Here is a 20,410-nt window from a genome sequence, read left to right as displayed (position 1 = left end):
ATTTCCTTGAGCACTAAGATATTCAGGTTCCTCAGAGGATTCATCCTAATTACTTTGCTCATCCCCTGATTTATTTCTCCAGCAGAAACACAAGTTTTACATTCATATTTTTAAGCAACGTATTGAAACAGCAATTCGAGGGATTGACATGACATTTTGTACTTTCATTCATGGTCCCCAGAAGACAAATCCGACTGACTTTGCAGCTTCTGACCTTTCCTTGAGCACCATCATGAGGTTGACATTTGTAATCCAGAGGTAAAATATCTTGACAATTATCCCCTGATTGTTCCTGCAGCACCAACATGAGCTTTATATTCACATTCCCCAGATGATTCATCCTAATGCTTTTGCAGAGCCTCCGACTTTTCCTTTAATGCTTTCAGCAGGTAAAGCTTTCATGAAGCGCAATATTGCAACAGCTACGTGATGGGTTTGCAGCTATTGGATGGATTGCCATGAAATACAGATGTGCAGGTTCCTCAGAGGATACATCCTAATGACTTTGGCAATCCTGATTGTTCCCACAGCACCGGCTTGAGCTTTACATTAATATTTTTGAGCAACGCATTTCAACAACTATTCAATGGATTGATATGAAATTTTGTACAGACATTCGTGGTCCCCCATGGACAAATCCATCTGACTTTGGGCATGTTCTGACCTTTCCTGTAGCACCATCATGAGGTTGAAATTGGTGTTTCAGAGGGAAATATCCTGACAATTATTGGATGGCTTGCCATGAAATTTCTCTCAAGATATTCAAGTTCTCCAGATGATTCCTCTTTTTCCTGGAGTGCCTTTGGCAGTTTAAAAGTTTTTACTCATATTGGGCAATATTGCAACAGCTACATGATGGATTGCAGGAAATATTGTGCTTTGTTTTAGAGGGAAATATTTTGACAACTTTCGGATGGATCACCACGTAAGATATTCAGGTTCCTCCGAGGATACATCCTAATGATATACAGTATCTCACCAACATATCTCAACAACTGGATGGATTGCCTTGAAACTTGGCTCACACATTGATGGCCCCCTCAGGATTACCTGTAATAATTTATTGATCCTTTAACCTTTCCACTAGCACCAGCATCAGGATATATTATTTATTTGTCCAACACTTTGGTTTATGACCTTATATCTTCTAAACGACTGAATAGTAACCGTGATAACTGCTAATTAGTAAGAAATACCATGCTGGCACACTAAGGATATGTTAGCATTGAGCTTTTAGTCTTGTTTGTGATGTGCCTTCTTTCACCTTGATAAATCGCTCGCATTGTTTTTGCCTTCCTGTCTTCTTCATCTGTGTTGTCTTCTCTCTCTCTCTAATCACACCCCTCTGCCTTCTCCTTCGTCCTCTTCCCTCTCCTTCCTCTCTGGCTTCCCCTATCTTTGATTACTCAGCACTATGCAAAAATATGGATCGCTCACTTCCATTATATTATCATATCTTCTTTAGGTACCTCTCCCTGGTTGGTCAGCTTTCTGACGAGACTGTACGAACCATGCTACTATTCTCCCTCCATTGTCTCGGTGCCCTTGTCTCTTTTATTCATCAATTTCCCTCCAACAATGTGGTTTCCAGCCCTCTTCTCCTCCCCTGTCATCTCCTCTCTCTTTCCCTCTCTGTTCAGCCTCCTCTAGTTTCTCTCTCCCTCTTGTTCTCTGTATACGCTCTTCTTTTTTTGCTTTAATAACGTCATTTTTCTACCATTCCTCCAGCAGTTCGCTAAATTATCAGAAACAGCTTTATATAAGAGGTCTCATTAATTTTCATTTAGATTTAAGGGAGGCTTTTTAACCTTTTCTGAAGCTCTAAAAATGCAATTTATATAGCAGAAGCAGCTTAATAATAGGAGTCCAGTTCACAATCATTTATGTTTCTATTTGCTCAAGTGCTATAATTAAATACTTACATTTTATGCAACTTTATTTTTCACATCCTGCATTATTTGCTCCACTATATTTTTCATGGTTACTATTTACTACTCCAGACGAAGGGATTTTACATGCAAAACATAGGATGAGATCACAGAATAAGATATATTGTAGAAATATGTCTACAATACAAGTAAGTGTGATATTTAAAATGCCACAGATTTATACAGCGTTAATGATAAAATATGAAGTAATAACAATGGTTATTAATCCTTTGGCTGGAGTGTCACAAGTCTGTATCCTCAGAGTTTTTGTCTACATCAGTGGGTGATACAATCTGGATGTCGTGTCTGCTAAACTTCTACAGTTTGCTGCACACTCGTCTGCCATTTCCACAGTGAACAGCTGTTTTCCGTCTAATGGGCGTTCCAAAAGTCGGAGGCAGAAACGCTACCAGAAGGTCAGTGTTTGTAACAACCATCCCAACACTGAGTGTGTTTGTTAGTGTGAGAAGAGAGCAGAAGTCAAAAAGAGCGAGAGGAATGACGTAGATCCTCCACATGAGTCATTTAACTTCACTTTCGAGCCTAAAATTGTGTTTTTGTGAGATCAAATGAAGGATTGTGGCAAAATTTCCAATTATCTGTAGAGCAGTTTCATTTTTATTTTAGGTGTTGCCTCCAAGTGGCACAAAATAGACAAATATCACTCCACTGGCATCAAATAAACGAGACTTGATTCAAGACATTTCTTGGAGAAAGTTGTGATATAGAGAGTTGTAATACTCTCCCTCACTGTCATGCTTCAAGTTTTCAAGAGGAATAACTATCAGCTTATTTGGCCGTTGAAACGAATAATCTTTGTAATATGTGTGGTCCCTTTTCCTTTCATTTTCTTTTGGCACTTCTTCATTTTTTGTTCTCCCTTCCTGCTTCCTGTCGAAATGGACAACCAGTAGTTTTATCTCAGTGTCCCACGAGGAAGGCCCTGACATTATGTCTCACACTTCTGTTGCCTTCACAACATGGTTCTGACGCCCCTCTGTCTCTCAGCTGTCTCATCACACACACACACACACACACACACACACACACACACACACACACACACACACACACACACACACACAGAGCCAATTTTCAATTTATAGCCGCCTCATTATTCTGTACTTGATATTCATTTGAAATAAAATGAAAACAAACAGCATCTTAATATTGATCTTTTTTCCAGAAGAATAGATGAATGTTTAAATGAGAAAATGTCATTTATGATTTAGTTTCAGACACTTTTTTGTTTTTTGTTTGCATGGTCGTCTGGTGGAATCCGACTCAATCACCAGAATAAATCTTGCTAATGACGCTCTGCCACCCACGGATATGTTGCAACTTTACTTTTCTTTAGGCTTTAATTTTTAATCTTATATTGTGACAACGCAATGCTTATGATCTGGTTAGGTTTAGGCACAAAAAACCACTTGTTTGGAAAAGATCAAGTTTTGGCGTAAAATACCTTCTCTGGTCACCACAAACATGGCTGGAGATGACCAGAGTTTTGTTGCCAATCAATACAAATGTTGAAATGCAGTCTTGGACTGCGATCGCTGGCTTGGCAGCCTTCTCGCCCGTAACTCCACCTTCTCTGATATAACTCTATAGAATGTAAGTATGGTGTGTATGATGCGTACAAATGTGAATGTATCTGTGGTTTGCAGAAACGTTACCTGCCAACATTTGATCCCGGCGACTGCGAAATCTAGAGCGAGTGTTTGGTTTGTCCTTTCTGGGCCACTGTAGAACATGGTGGACTCCGTGGAAGAAAACATACTAAAGAAATTATTATATTATATTTCCCCCCATAGGTACTCTTAACCCCCCTAAATCCTACACACTGGACCTTTTAATGTGGTAGAGAAGAACTATAAACTAGCAAGTAAAGCAAAAAAAAAAACAAGAAACTCTACTTTGCAGTTACTTTCTGATCAGATGTTTATTTGGTGTTACTCAAGCTCTCTCTGCTGATTGGTCAGTCCTCTGGTGGGAATCTGAGTGTCGTCTCTCCGTCGCCATTTATTATTCTGCTGTTCGGTTCTGTGTGGAGCTGTCCAGAATGTAGTGGTGCTGAAAATCCTGAAACAGCACGCAGAGCCAACCAGGAGCCACCAGGGACAGATCTTGCTCAGCTTGTACTTGAACGCAGCGCTGCATCACTGATGCTCTGAAGTGGCTTCTCGGGGCTCTCAGGGGTAATGGCAAGAGCAAAAGAGTGTATAGTTGATCATATGAAGAACTGTTGTCCATTACAAGTGTCTATATATCAGATGTGCAGCGATGAATTAGTTTACTGAGGATTGAGTTTGCTTCAAGGAGCTGAATCAGTAAGAACTGATATTTAGTTTCATCTCTGCCTTAACGAACTAAATGACAAAATCATTTCATGATATGTGTTTCAGTTGCAAAATCGGGTAATTCAATTATTAAAGGATACTGACTAAGTTTCAGCTCTCAGTCGCTTCAGTGTAAAGAGACTTAAAGTTGAAGGTCCTTGTTGATTTAAACCGACAATAACACAGTGCTGGACATGATGACCTATGTACAGTTGCTTTTTCTATTGGGTCCATTGGTTTTCTGTTGCTGTAACAGTTTGTCCTGACAGAAGTGCTAGAAGGTTATAGAATTGTTAAAATGAAAAGGTTTATCCTCTAAAATCGTTTATTTTGTCTTACGATTGTGATACTTTTGACTGAAGATGTCACTGGGAGAGCTTTTGAAATGTCCAAAATCGAAAAGAATTCATTTTTGGGTCAAAGAAGTCCTCGCCCAATAGATTTTGATGTTTCTTGTATAAGAGTTGTTGCCAAAGCTACAAGTTTAGAGGTCACCAAGATACAGAAGCTGTGGTTACATCACTTTTCTTATGGAAAAACTTTTCATATTGAAATCATTGTGATTACAGATTCCAGCTTAACTTTACATGGATGCTAAATAAGATGAGTGTTTACATGCCCCAAAGCATTTAATCAGAATATGCGCAAAGTGCTGTCACCTGCTGTTAAGCATCTAATCTGGGAAATATAACAGAAGAAGAAGAAAAAAAAAGTTGTTTTTTTAATTTAATTTAATCTTATTTTAAGAAAATCGAGCGCAAATAATACAGAGACGAAAACAAACAAAACAAAAGAACAACAAGGGATTCCTGTTGTAGTTGAAGCATTATTATCACAACAAGGAATACATTAAAACTGTACTCACACATACACAAATACAGGCACATATCTACACACGCCTACATGTACCTTGTACATATAGATTTATTGATACTCCCACACACTGTAGTGGCTGACACAGACAAAACGAAATAGATTTATACAAATAAATGTTTACATCCATTCGACCTATGGACTTCGAAGGAATCAATTCTGACTCCGGCCTCACCATCAGTCAAAACAACAAAGTTGTGTCAGCCGGTCCAGCTCTGCAACGTCACCTTAGAGAGAATTTAATGTCTACCTGTCCATGGTTGTGGTCGTATGAATAGACAGGTGAACACAGAGATATTTGATATAATTTCTCTCAAGTCAAAAATATCAGATGTTTGTCGGAGGTATTTATTTTCAATGTTTCAAAAAAAATAGGATTTCAGTAATGCTGCTTCTCATAGTTGTACACAGAGCTAACTTACATACTATTCTGTAGTAGTATTCTCTACAGTAGGACTTATCACAGTGGTGCTCTCCTTCCGTTATAGTATCGCACTACCCGCCATTGTTACCCGCCATCAGACACTGAAAGCTTCTGTGGGTAAATCTCGAGTTTAACAGCACAGGCAGGATGTCTGAATGCCTGGCGAGAGCCTGGAAGCTGAAAATTACCAGCACAAGTGGGTTCATTTATAGATGAGGTATGAATGGTATGTCAGCATGTGGTGAGGGTTAGAAGTACTGCATGTCTGTAACTGAAGCAGTCTGTTCCCATAGAGACCAGAGTTTGTTAGAGTGATGTGGTATTGAGGCTCGGCTACAGCCTCACCTCTTCTTTGTCTGTTTTAACATGTCTTCTCTCTCTACCTCCCATCGCAGTGTCTCTCTGGGAATGATGGTGTTGCCACTGGTGCCGCCCTCTTTGTCGCCATGACGATGCCGTTCAGCCCCCTGTCCAGCGACGAGGAGCAACAAAGGATGCTGGGAAACAATCGACATCTCTATCCAGGGGCAGAGGACGAGGAAGAGGAGGAGGAAGAGGAGGAGGAGGAAATGGAAGAGGATGAGCGTGACGAGGACCAGGAGGAGGAGGAGAATGGCGAGCTGGAGGGCGAAGAGGATGAGGATGAGGAGGAGATGGTTGAGGAGGTCAGGCGAGGAGGCCTGTCGCGGGGGGGCAGGGGTGAGGGACACAGGCAGTCAGCCAAACTGGCTGGACGACCCACCGGGGACAGACAGATCCGGCCAGGGAACCCTGGACACACCACAAACCCCTATTCGTCTAACCCCGGACCAACACACCAACAGCCAGCCAATCACATACAGCAGCAGCAGCAGCAGCAGCAGCAGAGGAGGCTGAAGGAGCGCAGCTCCAGCTCAGCGCCATCTGAGGACACCCACATTGCCATGATGGTGTTTCGCATCGGCATCCCAGACATAAAGCAAACGGTCAGTGCTGTTAACACACAAAAACAACCACAACATCATGGCAACTGTCCCTGACAAGGTCACACCCCCACTCTGCTCTTGTCCCATTTGTTTGAGCAGCTCAGCCTTTCTTAACACAGTCATGATCAATGAAACCATAATTATTAGTTATCACCACTTCAAGAACAAAAGCTCCCTGTATCACTCAGAAATTCTGACTTCTGAGTTCAAATGCAACTCGCCCTGACCTCTTTAGGAGCTGCCATTGTTGTTTTCAGATGAGCAGTCCCTTTTCTCTTGCTTTATATCTAAACCTCGCCTGTAAATCTGTCTACGAGCACTTCTATTGCTCGCTAATTAACACGTCATATCTTGTTTAATCTGCAGAAAAACAGTGTAAAAATTGCAATTGGCAGCTGGCAGCTGTTTGTAGCTGTAATGGTGTCGATCTTCTCATCCAACTCTTGGAAGAAAGCAAAGTATTTCCTAAAATGTTGACCTATTCCTTTAACATACAGTGTGTCAAAACATTCCTGAAGTAAGACGAAACTCTCTTTAAATGGCTCTGTTTGACGTCATATTTGTCACCCTGCTCAGAATACGTGGGTAAAACAAATGTGTCAGTGGATTGATTTCTTGTTCGAGAGTCGAAAGCTTTGTTCGAAAGTCTGAAAAGCTTTCACCTTCACTTTAAAAATGTTGCAGCAAGGAAACCTTCTCAACACCTTGAAGTGGACGGTGTGTCTGGGCCCCGGTGCCCCTTCATCTCATAGTCTGTCCATGGGTGTGTGACAGCACGTGTGGTCAGTTTGGTCGAAACCTGCGACGCAACGCTCCAGAAACACGTCAACTCTCAGAGGTTTGGGCGTTTTGTGTCGATTAGATTCTCTCTCTCTCTCTCACTGCATCACCAGCGGAAAACTGAGCGAAGCGCAAATACTTGTCAGCAAAGTGACTGATCTGAGGGGGTGAGAGAGACTTTCAAGGTGACCCAGCTTCAGAGAAAAGAGAGGCAGGGAGACAGCGAGAGGGAGAGAGAGAAAGACAGCCAAATTGCACACTAGAGCATCCCGATAAGAATATATGTGAGCATGAATTTGATTTTAAAAACACTGCCAGCCAGAGAGACAGAGTCAAAGAGAGGGAAGTTGAAGTGAAGTGAAGAGGAGAGGGTAACAGAGGGTGAAAGCGCCGCCTCTGGCTTATTAATGCCACCGAGCTTTTAAATGGTGCGATAAAGCTTGGCGTGAAGTGACCTTTTTCGGTGTGACTGGTTTTAGGAGGGTTGTCCAGAATCATGACGGACCGATCCGCCATCGCTCTCCATATCCCAGTCTTCCATCACATCTGCGCGAACCCTTCCACCAGAAGTGTGTCGAAATTGGCTTCACGGGCTAAAAGATGCAGCTGCCTCCGTGTACTGTATGCCAGACAGATGTCAGACACCCAGGCATGTTTTTTGCTGCCTTTCCTCTCCCTTCTGTGTTTTTCTCATGAGTGATCTGTGAATCATGAGCTGTTACTCAATCGTATAGATAATTGAATTACGAAGGAGAGGGAATCTGGTTTGCGAGGGACCGGGGCTGCATCCAAGTGTGTGTGTTTTTGTGCAGAAGAAGAAGAAGAAGAGGAAGAAAACGGAGGAGCGGAGAAAAAAGAGAGTGCATCTTTGCTCACTGCCAGATTAAAGCTGAACCAGACGGCCTTTTGTGTTTGACAAACAGAAGTTCGCGCTCCTCAGACATTAGCGCTCCGTCCTCTCCTTTCTATTGATGTGAAGGCTTTATAAATCATCAGCAAGTATGAAAACAGCAAATGAAATAAATGTATTTGTGAGTGCCTCTGTGTGTCTGTGTGTGTCCATATTTTATATTTACCATCCCAGTGCACTATAAATGCCTCGCTCAACGCTTCTTCCTCCCTCTTGGTGCCGTGTGATTTATTATTGATCTGTGCATGGGTGTTTTCAGCAGTGTGTGTGTGCTCGATTCAGTGTTTTCAAACCCAACCATAAATAATTCACAACTCCCTTTTTATTCGAACAAATCGGCATCAAAGTTTAATTGTGATAAGAGGGATAAATGGGGATACTTGGGAGGAGAATACTTGCTCAAAGTTGGGGTCAAAACCTCAGAAATCGTTTGAGGGTCATTACGCTGACGTAGAAATAGATGGAGGCAGAATGTGGCACGTACAAATGGGTTGTTTGAAAGCAGAGGTAGAATTAGGTGGAGTTGGTAAGAGCATGCAGATAAAGGTAAGTGGAGGTAGACACAGATAGAGGCAGATCAAAGTAGATTGATGTAGAAGGAAGGTAACTGAGGAGGAGATAAAGGTAGATGGAAGAAGACAGACTGAGATTTAGATGGATAACGTGAAGCAGACAGAAATAGACAAAGGTGGAATAAGATTGAAGTATGTAGAAATAGAAAAGGGTTTATTTGATGATTGATGTGGACTTTTCAAGCTTACTTGAAGGCATATTTTATGCTGACATTCTGTATCTTTAGATTTAACCGGGGTAAATCAGAGTAATTCACTCTGTAAATGAAAATTTGAGCCTTTGAAGGATGAACCCCCCCCCCCCCCCCCCCACGTACTCCAAACCCACAATATAACTCATGATTAATGGGAATTAATTCAAGACCTCACAGATATTCGGTGAAGTGAAACATTTGTCAATTTTACTTGTTAAGAAGTGTGACAAAAAATGAAGGCCCCACTGGACTATCAATGCCGTTACAGATCAGTTAATAGAATAAAATACAAAGACCACATTGGCAAAGAATTAATTCAGTCACCGTGGGAGGACAAATCCAGCATTTAACAGGAAAGATTTTTATGCAAATCGCAAAAAAGGTGGAAATGAAATAATGAATATGTATATTTTTTTTAAAGTTACATTAAAAAATCAGTGCTGAAGGTTTTAACCACAAGCCAACTTTATTTGCAACATTTTCAACATTAATTGATTATATGCTAATTCAGCAGAGGTGGCAAAAGTACACACGTTCTTTACTGAGGTAGAAGTGAAGATACTTAAAAAGTAGCAGTATCCCTCTGAAGGACATTTCTGGAGTTGTGCAAGGTAAAGATAAGAATCAGCTGGATTTGTCCGAGCTGTTCCTAAACGCACCAGAAAGCTGAGTGTCATTCCCTGGACGTCACATACCCACATTTTGGGGTTGACACTAACACGCCTTTTCTCCCCATTCCAGTCTCCCTTTCTGTCTGTCTCCGTCTTGTTACGTCTTTTACGTTGTCACGTCTCACTACGTTTGCAATGCGTGATACACGCCGACAGGTTGAGATCGAAGTATGGAAGCTGTTTTGGAAATGTGAGGAGTTGAAAGCACAGCTATTTGTGTTCAAATGTAGGGAGTAGAAGTAAAAAGTTGTCAGAAAAATATATACTCAAGTACAGATACCTGGAAAATCTACTTAAGTAAAGTACTTATACTCTCAAGATTGACTAGTATAAACATGACTTGTGGATTCATTACACTATCAGAAAATATCGATCCTTTCCTCCAGTCAAAACGGGTAACAATGATCCAATACATGAGTTTAACTGTATAATAATTTAAAAAATCTTCTTCTTCTCATCTTTTATTGATCCGCTTTATATTTTTCTTCTTTCTTCTGCCCACGTGTATGAATTAAGTAGCTCCATCACATCAGACGTGCAGATAAACATAAAAACAACCTTATAGACTTCCTGCCGAGATGTACTGACTCTCCATATACTGTCTTGCTCCCCAAGGTCACGAGAGTTATTCCACCATCACTGTGACATTTACTCTCTCTCTCTCTCTCTCCTCGTGTCCTGACTCAGCCTCCTCAGGCCATTTGTCACTTTGCTGCTCTCATTCGCACCATTCAGAGTGAAAGCCTCTGATTTTCTCCACTTTTTTTCCCCCTCTGGGTCATCTCCTGTCCTCCTCCTCCTCCTCCTCCATCTCCTCCTCCTCTCACTGGTGTTGGGTAATATCCCTTTACACTCCCAGTACATTAGGTCTGTTCTACATGTCAGCTAATTCACCCTCAATAAACTCTAATTGCTCGTTAATTGTGTTGTAATGAGACGAGGGAGTGACTGTAGCACGCAAATGCAAATGTTATGAATTGAGGGAGGAGGATTTGGTGACGAAAGAGAACACACACGCGCGTGCACACACACACGCACACACAGAAGATACAGCTGTATACCTGTGTTCGATATTCACCAATCAGTGGTTTGCCTCTCTGAAGTGATTCAATTTGATGCAGTTTGATTAACTTTACCATCACTGATTGACTTTGATATGGCAATTTATGTTATGGTTCCAGTGGGACTGCTGCACATTAGTTTGATACTGATATTTGACATAAAAAAAAGGTATTCTGATAATGATATATCACCTAATACTCTATATTTTCTTACGTTTTAAAGATATTATCACCAATTATTTTTGAGAAGAGAAGAGTTGTGATTAGGATACTTCTCTCTGATCCCACTTCCTGTCACTCTTCTCTGTTCCATCAAATAAAACCATGAAAAGAAAAAAGAAGATTGAAAAAAAGTAATTCCTCAGTAAAAGTAACGATAACATGTTAATATATTACTTTGGTAAAAGAGAAGGTCATTCATATGAATGGTACTTAAATAAAATAATCTGATATTGACTGCAGGCAAGTATCAAAAGTAATTTGCTGCTCTGATGCAGCATGTGATCTGCAGAGTAACAAGTAACTGAAGTTTTGAAATAAATGTAGTCAAAAGTACAATATTTGACTTCAAAATGAAGTGCAGTGGATGTATAAAGAAGCAGAAAATCGAAATGGAAGTGCCTTAAATGTTTTTCTTAAATACAATCCTTGAGTAAATGAACTTAGTCACGTTCCCTCACTGGGAGCAGGATATTTTGGTACAAAGAAAAGCGACGTTGTTGAATGCAGGAAAGTGAGAAAACACAGAAAGAGGCTTGGAATTGAAATCTTTTTCTGTGTTTTTCTCTGCCTCTATTTGTGCACAGATTGAACAGATGGGCTCGTCTTTTCTTCATATATTCTGATTTTGTGGATATTTTGTGAGACGCTAATGCCCTCTGACCTTTGTCAAGAGGTCAGTGTTTCCCCTGAGCCCTCAGAGGAAACATCTGCTGCCTCCCCTAAGTGGAATATACCTTTACTGCTTTAAATCTGAGCCGTACAAGTCTACTGGGGAGATCTCTCTCAAGTCACTGTCAATCAAGACGGCGCTGCTGGTGCATTGACGGGGAAAGTGAGAGATCAGTCTACTACATTTGTCAACAGGGGATCTGGGCCATTGCTTCATGTAGGGAAAATCTTTAGTAGTTCGTTGTAATGGGTCAAAGAGAAACTCAGCTGGATGGATTCAATCGTCTCATGCAGGAAGGAGGGAAGCAGATCAGGGCGCGTGGTGGAAAGTTATTTTGCAGCGTGACAGCTCATGTTCTGTCCTATTTTATCTGTTGAAGGTCAATGCACTTCAGCATACTGAAACTGTGTTGAAGAAAACTTCTTATACAACCCTCAGTGAAGTCGGTGAGAACTACTTTGGTGATGTGCGGGTCAACTGATGTCTAGAAACGGGGGCTACATGTGGTTGAAATGTTTTCAAGAGATGGCACATACAGCTTTTATTTAAACAGAATCTGAAGGACTTTACTGCTGTAGTGACGTGTTTGAGTTCTTTTTATTATGAGTATTTTTATGATACTTCAAGTACCTGAAGTAATCCTTACGTACTCCTACTCAAGCAATATTTTCAATGAGTTTTACTCTAACTGGAGTATTTTAACAGTGTGGTATTAGTTCTTTGACTTACAGTTAGGGTTGCAGCGGTATACTGTGGTATGAAAATGGATCATCATCATACCGCAAAACTATGGTATTGAATTCTACCATATTAGTATTATTTGAATAAAAAATATTTGAAGGTTCAAGGTTATTTGTCATATATACAGAGCATACAATACGCTGTGCAGTGATGTGCACTTCAGGCCCCTCAGTGATTAGCTTAAAGCTGGAAATAGAAAAAGATGTTAAAAGAAAAAATATATATAAAAAGATAAAATATGCATACATGTTTATACATATTTCAAGTTTATGTCACGTATCATGTCTGTAAGGACATAATATTTCATGAAATTATAATAAAGCGTTCGTTTAATCAAAAAATCCTTCTGTTTTCGTTCCGCCAAGGGTCTTTGTTACTGATGATAATATTTATAATCACTGTGGTTATCATACCGTTGAATCCCTACTTACAATTCAACAAACAGTTGGCTCCTTCTCCTTGGCTCCTCCAGGTTTGTAGTTTCTCCTGGATATATGCTTACGATCTGGAACTTGGCTGTGGGCTACACCACCACTGCCAAAACGTTGACCCCTCGAAATGTCCTGAACACAGCAAAATAGGGAAATACAGGCAGTGGGCGGAGTCTCTACAGATACACGCTTGTAATGGGTCATAAGTGATGAGGGATTTTACTTGCATGAGTCTACACATTGTCTTTTATAGCACAATCCTACTCATTCTGCCTTTAAGCAAATTATATGAATACACTAAAAATAATGCCTTTTCTGAATAATGAATCCAGTCTATGATTATGGATTTGTTTGAAATAAGATGTGATCTAAAAACAAGTCCTCATGTCTTACTGAAATGTTGCTTGTTGGATGATTGTCTCTTATATTAAGAGTAATAAGATATTCTGACTAGAAATTAGACAAAGACACAGTGTTCTTCTTCCACTGCTGCCAGTGAACACTGTTTTTGTGATTTGCATGTCAAAAGAGGACTATATTTGGTTGAAAGTTTTTTTTAGAGGTCTTAGTTTTCATCTAACGGCATTTTCACGACCAGATTTCAACATTTTGTGGGCTGCTTTACATCGATATACTATCATCGAAATGAAAACTGTGTAGTGACACTGCTGAGGAGGATCTCTGAGTTGTGCTGTGCTTGTGGACCTGTGTGCTCCGCGCTGATCCTTCCTCTTCCACTGATGAACAAAAAACACTGGTCCATTAACTCAGTGACAGTCAGATCTGTGGATGCACAAGTTGTGGATATGATTCTGTCACCGCAGGAGGTCAAGGCAGTTTTGTCTGCAGGTTTATTGGATTGTCAAACTCACGAGCATGCAGTCACGACGGCATTCGCTTGCCAAGTGCATTAAGCAGCGTGACACAAATGAGTTTATCTCCGCTGTTTGACTTGAGCAGAATTCTTGCAAACTCTCATGTAAGAGCAGCAGCCCCTCGGGCAGGATCCGGCCTCACAGACACTTCCACACGAAAACACAGAAAGCACACAAGGACACACACATACACACAATATTACAGCGCCTAGTAAATATATGCAGACTTTACATACAGTGACAGTGTCCACCGTGTCTCTCTACAGCTGTGTAGGGGTCGTATGATCATGAGAGGGTGAGCCTCAAAGGTGAACAGAGTGACTGAGGTAATAGAGAGAGAATGATGGGAGGAGGATAAGAGGGAGTGCAGCATGGGTGACTGAGCGAAAGACAACGGGGACAATGGAGAACAAGAGAAGGGATGACAGGAATGCTTAAAGGACATTAATTTGCTCTTCTTCTGAACTGCTGCAGAGAAGAAGGGGGTGGTTGGAGTGGTTGAGGGAGACCGAGAGCGAGAAAAGAGATATGAGAGGAAGTTGACTTAAATGGCGACATGGCTGGCATGTGTGTGTCTGTGAGTGTGTGTGTGTGTGTGTGTGTGTGTGTTTGGTGGGGGGTTATTTCCCCATAGATCTCATTAAAGGCTTCTAGTCCCTCCTGCACTTGGCCTGCGGAAAAAGGCCAGAGGGACAGAGATAGAGAGAGGTAGATACAGAGAGAGAGAGCAGGCTCTCAGCGACTCTTATTTCTGCATAGATAAGTGACAGAGCTGTTACAGAAAGATGGCTGGAGAGGGAAGGAGGAGGGAGGATAAGATAGAGATAGGCAGGAGAAGATAAAGAGCAGCACGGACAGAGTGAGTGGGCGTATGTGAGTGGGAAAGTGTGATCACAGCTTTAGGAGGCAAGACAGAATTTTTGGTTCTGCATAATGATAAAACCACAAGAGAAACAGAAGGGTTTTAAGCTGCGTTAAGATATTAATGTGAAATCTGTAAATCATATAAAAGTCTACAGGCTATATAAAAGGTGTGACATTAAGTGCATGTATGCGTGACTAGTATCACAGTTAAGATTGGGTTTTTGCTATATCCTGGAAATGTCATGCCAATGTACAGAGATGATGAAAGAAGTATTTAGATCCTTTAATAAAAGTATCAGCACCACGGTGTTAATAATGTAATTAAAGGGTAACTCCACCAATTCTACACATTAAAGTGTGTTCACAGGTCTCGAGGAGTACTACTGCATATGCGAAAAAAGTAGTATAAAGCCTTTTGTGGCGCCAGAGGAAGCTGCATGTGATCTGGTGATTGCTTCAAGTGATGTCGCTCAGTGGCTAAGTTGCATTGTGGGTAATGTAGGCACCGTGTTTTTAAAAGGAAGAAAAATGAGTAGAATGAAAAAGGTGATATCTCTGGTTGTGCTGTACTGATTTGGATCAAGTGTCCAGCAGTGTTATATGAGTGCAATGCCGACGAGTGGACTGCTTTGCAAAACCTGTCGCCAGCATTACCCACAATGCAACTTAGCTACAGAGACATTGCTGGAGGCAATTTATCAGATTACATGCAGCTTCCTCTGGCACAACAAAAGATTTTATACTACTTTTCTCACATATGCAGTAGTTCTCCCCAAGACCTGTAAACACACTTTAATGTGTAAAATTAGTGGCAGCCAAAAGCCAGTATTTTGGCTTCTCTGTCATGTGTTCAGGTACATCATCAACTCATCAACAAGTTATTTACAGTTCTTCAGGGAAAATAAAATATCACGCTACATATTGGATGATTAACATGCTGCAAACAGAAGGCCTGGCTTTGCAGAGCAGGATTTGTGTTGAAACTTGTTCTCCGTTCCCAATGATCAGATGGAGAAGCTGAATCCTGCAGGGTGGTAAATGCAGCAGAGAGTTCTGGCAGCGAGAACTGTGTTCAAGCTCAGAAATGAGTAGCTGAGATGATGAGGAGTGAGGATACACCTGCAGAGCAATGATCACAAACCTGGGTACTTTTTATGTGCTTTTCTTGTGTGCTTCTAGAAGGACAATCACTTTTACTTTTGATAATAAAAGTAGGTTTAGCTGAAAGTACTAATGGAGGACTCTTGCCTGAAAAGGTGTTTTTACACTTTTACTTCCACCACTTAAAGGGGAACTTACCAATTTTACACATCAAAGCATGTTTACACGTCGAGGTTTGGGGAGTGCTACTGCATGTGTGGAAAAAAGTACTATAAAGTTGCATTGTGGGTAATGTAGACACGAGCAGTCACATAACACTGTTGGACTCATTATGGAGAGTTTTATAAAAATCGATGCAGCAGAGCCGGAGATATCACCTTTTTTATTCCACACATTCGTTTTTCCTTTAAAACCTGGTGCCTACATTACCCACAATGCAACTTAGCCACTGAGTGACATCACTGGAGGCATTACATGCAGCTTCTTCTGGAGCCACAAGAGGCTTTTTACTAGTTTTTCACATATGAAGTTGTACACCTCAAGACTTTCACACACTTTAATGTGTGAAATTGGTGGAGTTACCCTTTAATTACAGTGAGTACCAGTTGCTATCTCAAAAATCATCTTGGCATTTATGTTTTGACACTGAAACACTATCGTCATTCTACACAGACATGGTCCAAACCAACAGTTCAGAAGCCATTTGGTCTCATCAGATCACACACAAAGCTCTTTGACCACTGGAGGGCACCACAAACATTGGAGGCTTAAATCAAGTTTCAGGGCTGTCTGTGACTGTCTAGCTATGATTTTAATGAAGCACAGTGCACAGGCTGCATTGCTAACAGTACAAATATGACAGTGTGAAAACTGTTAATAGTGCTAAGTTGCATTTCGCAGGCCTGATTGGGATGAGGAATTTGATTTGCTCTAATTGGCTGCTGGAGGATCAATCACATTCCTGGAGGTATATAGATCAATAAGCAGCATGGCTGCCTCAGTAAAACCTCCAACTATCTGAAGCTTCTTAGGCCGAAAGCAAAGTTATTAGAGACATTTGAATCTTCGCTACTTTATGATAATTATCAGTGTTTTATAATTGGCTGACTGTGGGAATATTCCTCATGCGAGATAACTGAATCCTTAACCTTCATTCCCTCCTGCTGCGATTCTGATTCATTTTAGACTGTGTTTGCCTTCATCCTTTACTGGGGCTGTAAGTGCATCTGTGTAGGCTTGTGAGTGCATTTGCCCGAGTGTGTCTGTGTGTGTGTCTGTGTGTCTGTGTGTGTGTGTGAAGCCTAATCAAATACAAGCAGACACACCTTTTCGTCCTCTTTCGCTCTCACACTCAAAGTCTTAGACAGTCCCCTCGCTTTTACTCTGCTGTCTTTCGCCATGCTGCCCTAACACACACACACACGCACGCACGCGCACACACGCACACCCTCCCAGTACCCCATCTCCTAGGGAACACAGGGATGTCTCTATGGCAACAAGCAGCTTGCTCCACTAATGAACCGGTTGCCGTGGCGACCGGGTTGGCTGTGCGAGAACGGAGACACAGTGGATAAAACAGAGGGAGAAAATGTGATGTTACTCCTCTGCACAAAACCCCCGTGCAGGGTTTTTATCTCTCATTGTGGCACACGCACATGCATGCATGCATGCAAACACACAGAGGGGAAGACACGTGTGTGTGTGTGAAAAGATTAAGATGACAATGAAAGTGGCTGTGACTGAGCGAGTCTTGAGCCCGTGCAGTAATGTAGTTAGATGCAAGGATCCTTGCAGCTGGCTGCACTGTGCACGGCCCAATCATCCTGCTGCTGCTGCCTCAAGGTCAGGGAACAACCCAACTCCACTCTGAGGGAGGAGAGAGAGAGAGAGAGAGAGAGAGAGAGAGAGAGAGAGCAGTGCCAAAAACCTTCTGTCAGCCATCTGTGTAGTGACTTACGTCCCACTTTGCTGACTGAGCCTGTGAGCCATTATGCATTTGGCCATTCACGACCCCGCCAGAGACACTCAAAGCTGCACCAAACAGCCATTCACATCCTATGTGCTGACTGAGGCCACTGGGAATCACCCACTTTACTCCGGCGCTGTCGCCCCCTGCTGGTGCAGATGGGAAACAGCCTCCGTGTGCTGCAGTCAGTCAGGTTTGAGCAGTTACTGTACTGCCACAGGATGGGTGCCCTCTACAAGAGGTCATGAGATGATTAATGGGACAGAAAATAAGGAGGATATTCTGCCGAACAAAATGTATTATATGTTTTTCCTAGACTTCTCTTCGTCCATTGGTGAAAAAAATGGTAGTTTTTTTTACTTAACGATATAATATGTAAGAATTCTGCATTAAAATGTCTAAAAAAGCCCAACTAGTAGCATATTTTGGTGAGTTTTGTATAAACTATCTAAAATGTTTCCAACAATGTTCAAACCCAGAGAAATCTTAATTTTACTCGATCGATTCGGTTCCCTGCTGCTACGACCTCCTGGCTGGAGTCAGAGGCGAGGATGGAAGTCAGTGAATGAGATTAAACTTAACACGAATAAGACTTTAAAACATTACCATGTCTGTGTACATTTGTCACGTCAGATAGATCTTCATCAGCAATGTTGGTCGTTGGTTGCTCACCACCAACGAAGTAAGGCTGACTGTGGGATCATTTTTGTTTTTTGGCCCCAACAGCCAGATAACTTTACTGTACATTAGCCGTAAGGTCATTTTTATTCTTTCACGTTTAGGGATTTCCAGTTTAAAAATAATCACTGCTTATGAACTTAAAGTTGAACCACGTCTACTTCTGTCTCTCCCACAGAAATGTTTGCGGTTTAACCCAGACGCCACAGTGTGGAAGGCCAAGCAGCAGGTGCTGTGCTCCCTGACCGAATCTCTTCGGGACGTCTTGAACTATGGTCTGTTCCAGCCCGCCACGGACGGACATGATGCCAAGTTCCTGGAGGAGGAGAGGCTCCTCAGAGAGTACCCACAGTCCTTTGAGAAAGGGGTACCATATTTAGAGGTACGACTCAGCCCAGCTTTTTTTAGGCTGCATCTACTCTACCTGGTCCTTGTGTTATTCAAGGCAGATCAGGTTATAAAAAATCCCAGTTTATGAATGAAGTTTGATACACACTTCATAGAGGAGTGTCACAGAGCTGCTCAGCAACATCCACTAATCTCTTATCCAGTCTGTACAGTCGCCTTCCTTTCAAGCTAAATTATGGCCCAGTGGAGGCTCTAAACTGAAGCCAGACCATCTCTTTCACAAGTCTTGTCTTCTGTGAAGTAGAAGTGGAGGTTTGTAAAGCAAACCAGATAAAGCTCCTCTGTACAATGAATTTGCAGGCCCCATTTTGTGAATCTAGGCCAAAAGCTATGAGAATTAAGGACAAACGCTCTCTGTGTTCGGATTAACTCTTCATTTCCTTTCTCTTTTTCTCTCTGGGGTTTAGTTTCGATACAAGACCAGGGTGTACAAACAGACCAATCTGGATGAGAAGCAACTGGCCAAACTGCACACAAAGGTATGAAACCCATTTGTCCTGAAGTCGGGTCTCTGAGGCAGAAAGAGTTTTATCTGTTCTCCGTAAAACAGCAGCACTTTTTCTCCGCATGCAGGCCAGCCTGAAGAAATTCATGGATTATATCCAAACCAGCGCTGTGGACAAAATGATCAAGTTTATAGACAAAGGCCTCGATCCAAACTTCCAGGACTCTGACACCGGCGGTAAGCAGTACTACGGAGCCAAAAACACCCGTCATCAACCCACATTCAGCATTTTAATCAGCTCATGTCACTTCATCCAATGACACATCTTTCTATCATATATCCAATAATGATAACAATTACTGAGTTACTGTGTGTTGCAATTTGAAGGAACAAATAACAAAAAAAGTCATAAAAGAAACAAGCAACAGACTTAAAACTAAGAGCAAAGTACATCAAGACAATGAATTCACAAGTCTTCAGTAACAGGACAAGTGCAATGAGTGGGAGGAAGGATGTATGCAACTTGTCCGCATGAGCGAGCGAGTGAGCTGCTGATAGTTTTATGAGTTGGAGAACACAAGAAAAGGAGGCAGTTTGAGTAATAAGCCTTATTAAGAAAAGGCTACGGTTGTATGCAGAAGACTAACCAGTGCTCTCATATGGTAAAATGGCTTAAAACAAGAAAGTTACAAAATGATTAAAATGACTGAATAAACCTTTTTGTGTCCTTAAGTTTAACATCGCTGCGTAACGGTCAACCTAAGTTTTTTGGACTTTGCGCTAAAAAGCAGCAGCTTTTTTACTTAATTAAGTAACTGCTACAGCGGTACTAGGGGAGTTAAGTGGCAAAAACCTTTTAAAAATAAAAAGTAAAACCTTAAGATTAATCATAAAAGTGACAGTTGTGATCCTTGCAGTACCTTCTGTTCTTCGTCAAGGAGGTTATGTTTTACCGGTGGTCGTTTGTTTGTTTCTTTTGTTGGTTGTTTTATCAGCAGGATGAGACAAAAACAAATCAACGGATATCCATAAAACTTGGATAGAAGATGGGTCTCAGCCAAGAATAGACCCCATGAACTTTTGGTGCAGCTCTGATTAAAAGGACGATTTAATTTTTTTTTTCTCGCTTTCTTTAACATTCCGACATTTTCAATATTTTAGTCAATGCTAATGCTGTTTTTTATCTACGAGTGAGTACAATTTGATGTGGATCCTAGATCTGGTGAGCTTAGTTATGGGTGGAGGTATGAGTTTGAGTGCCTTTCTACTTGTTAATGCAGAGAACGAGTCCA

General features: G+C 41.5%; 1 protein-coding gene across 1 annotated transcript in view; it reads left to right on the top strand.

Annotated features, from left to right (window-relative positions):
- Positions 1-6,010: 6,010 nt before the first annotated feature.
- Positions 6,011-20,410, top strand: part of shank1 (SH3 and multiple ankyrin repeat domains 1) — a 56,781-nt gene continuing 42,381 nt past the window's right edge. The window contains exons 1-4 of the mRNA XM_073494656.1: positions 6,011-6,529; positions 18,444-18,647; positions 19,081-19,152; positions 19,247-19,355. Of these exons, the coding sequence (XP_073350757.1) occupies positions 6,011-6,529; positions 18,444-18,647; positions 19,081-19,152; positions 19,247-19,355 (904 nt within the window). The remainder of the gene's footprint in view (positions 6,530-18,443; positions 18,648-19,080; positions 19,153-19,246; positions 19,356-20,410) is intronic.

This window comes from Pagrus major, chromosome 23 (genome assembly GCF_040436345.1).
Source record: "Pagrus major chromosome 23, Pma_NU_1.0".
Classification (NCBI taxonomy): domain Eukaryota; kingdom Metazoa; phylum Chordata; class Actinopteri; order Spariformes; family Sparidae; genus Pagrus; species Pagrus major.
Note: the sequence above shows the minus strand (reverse complement) of the source record. Positions and strands in the feature narration are given on the sequence as shown.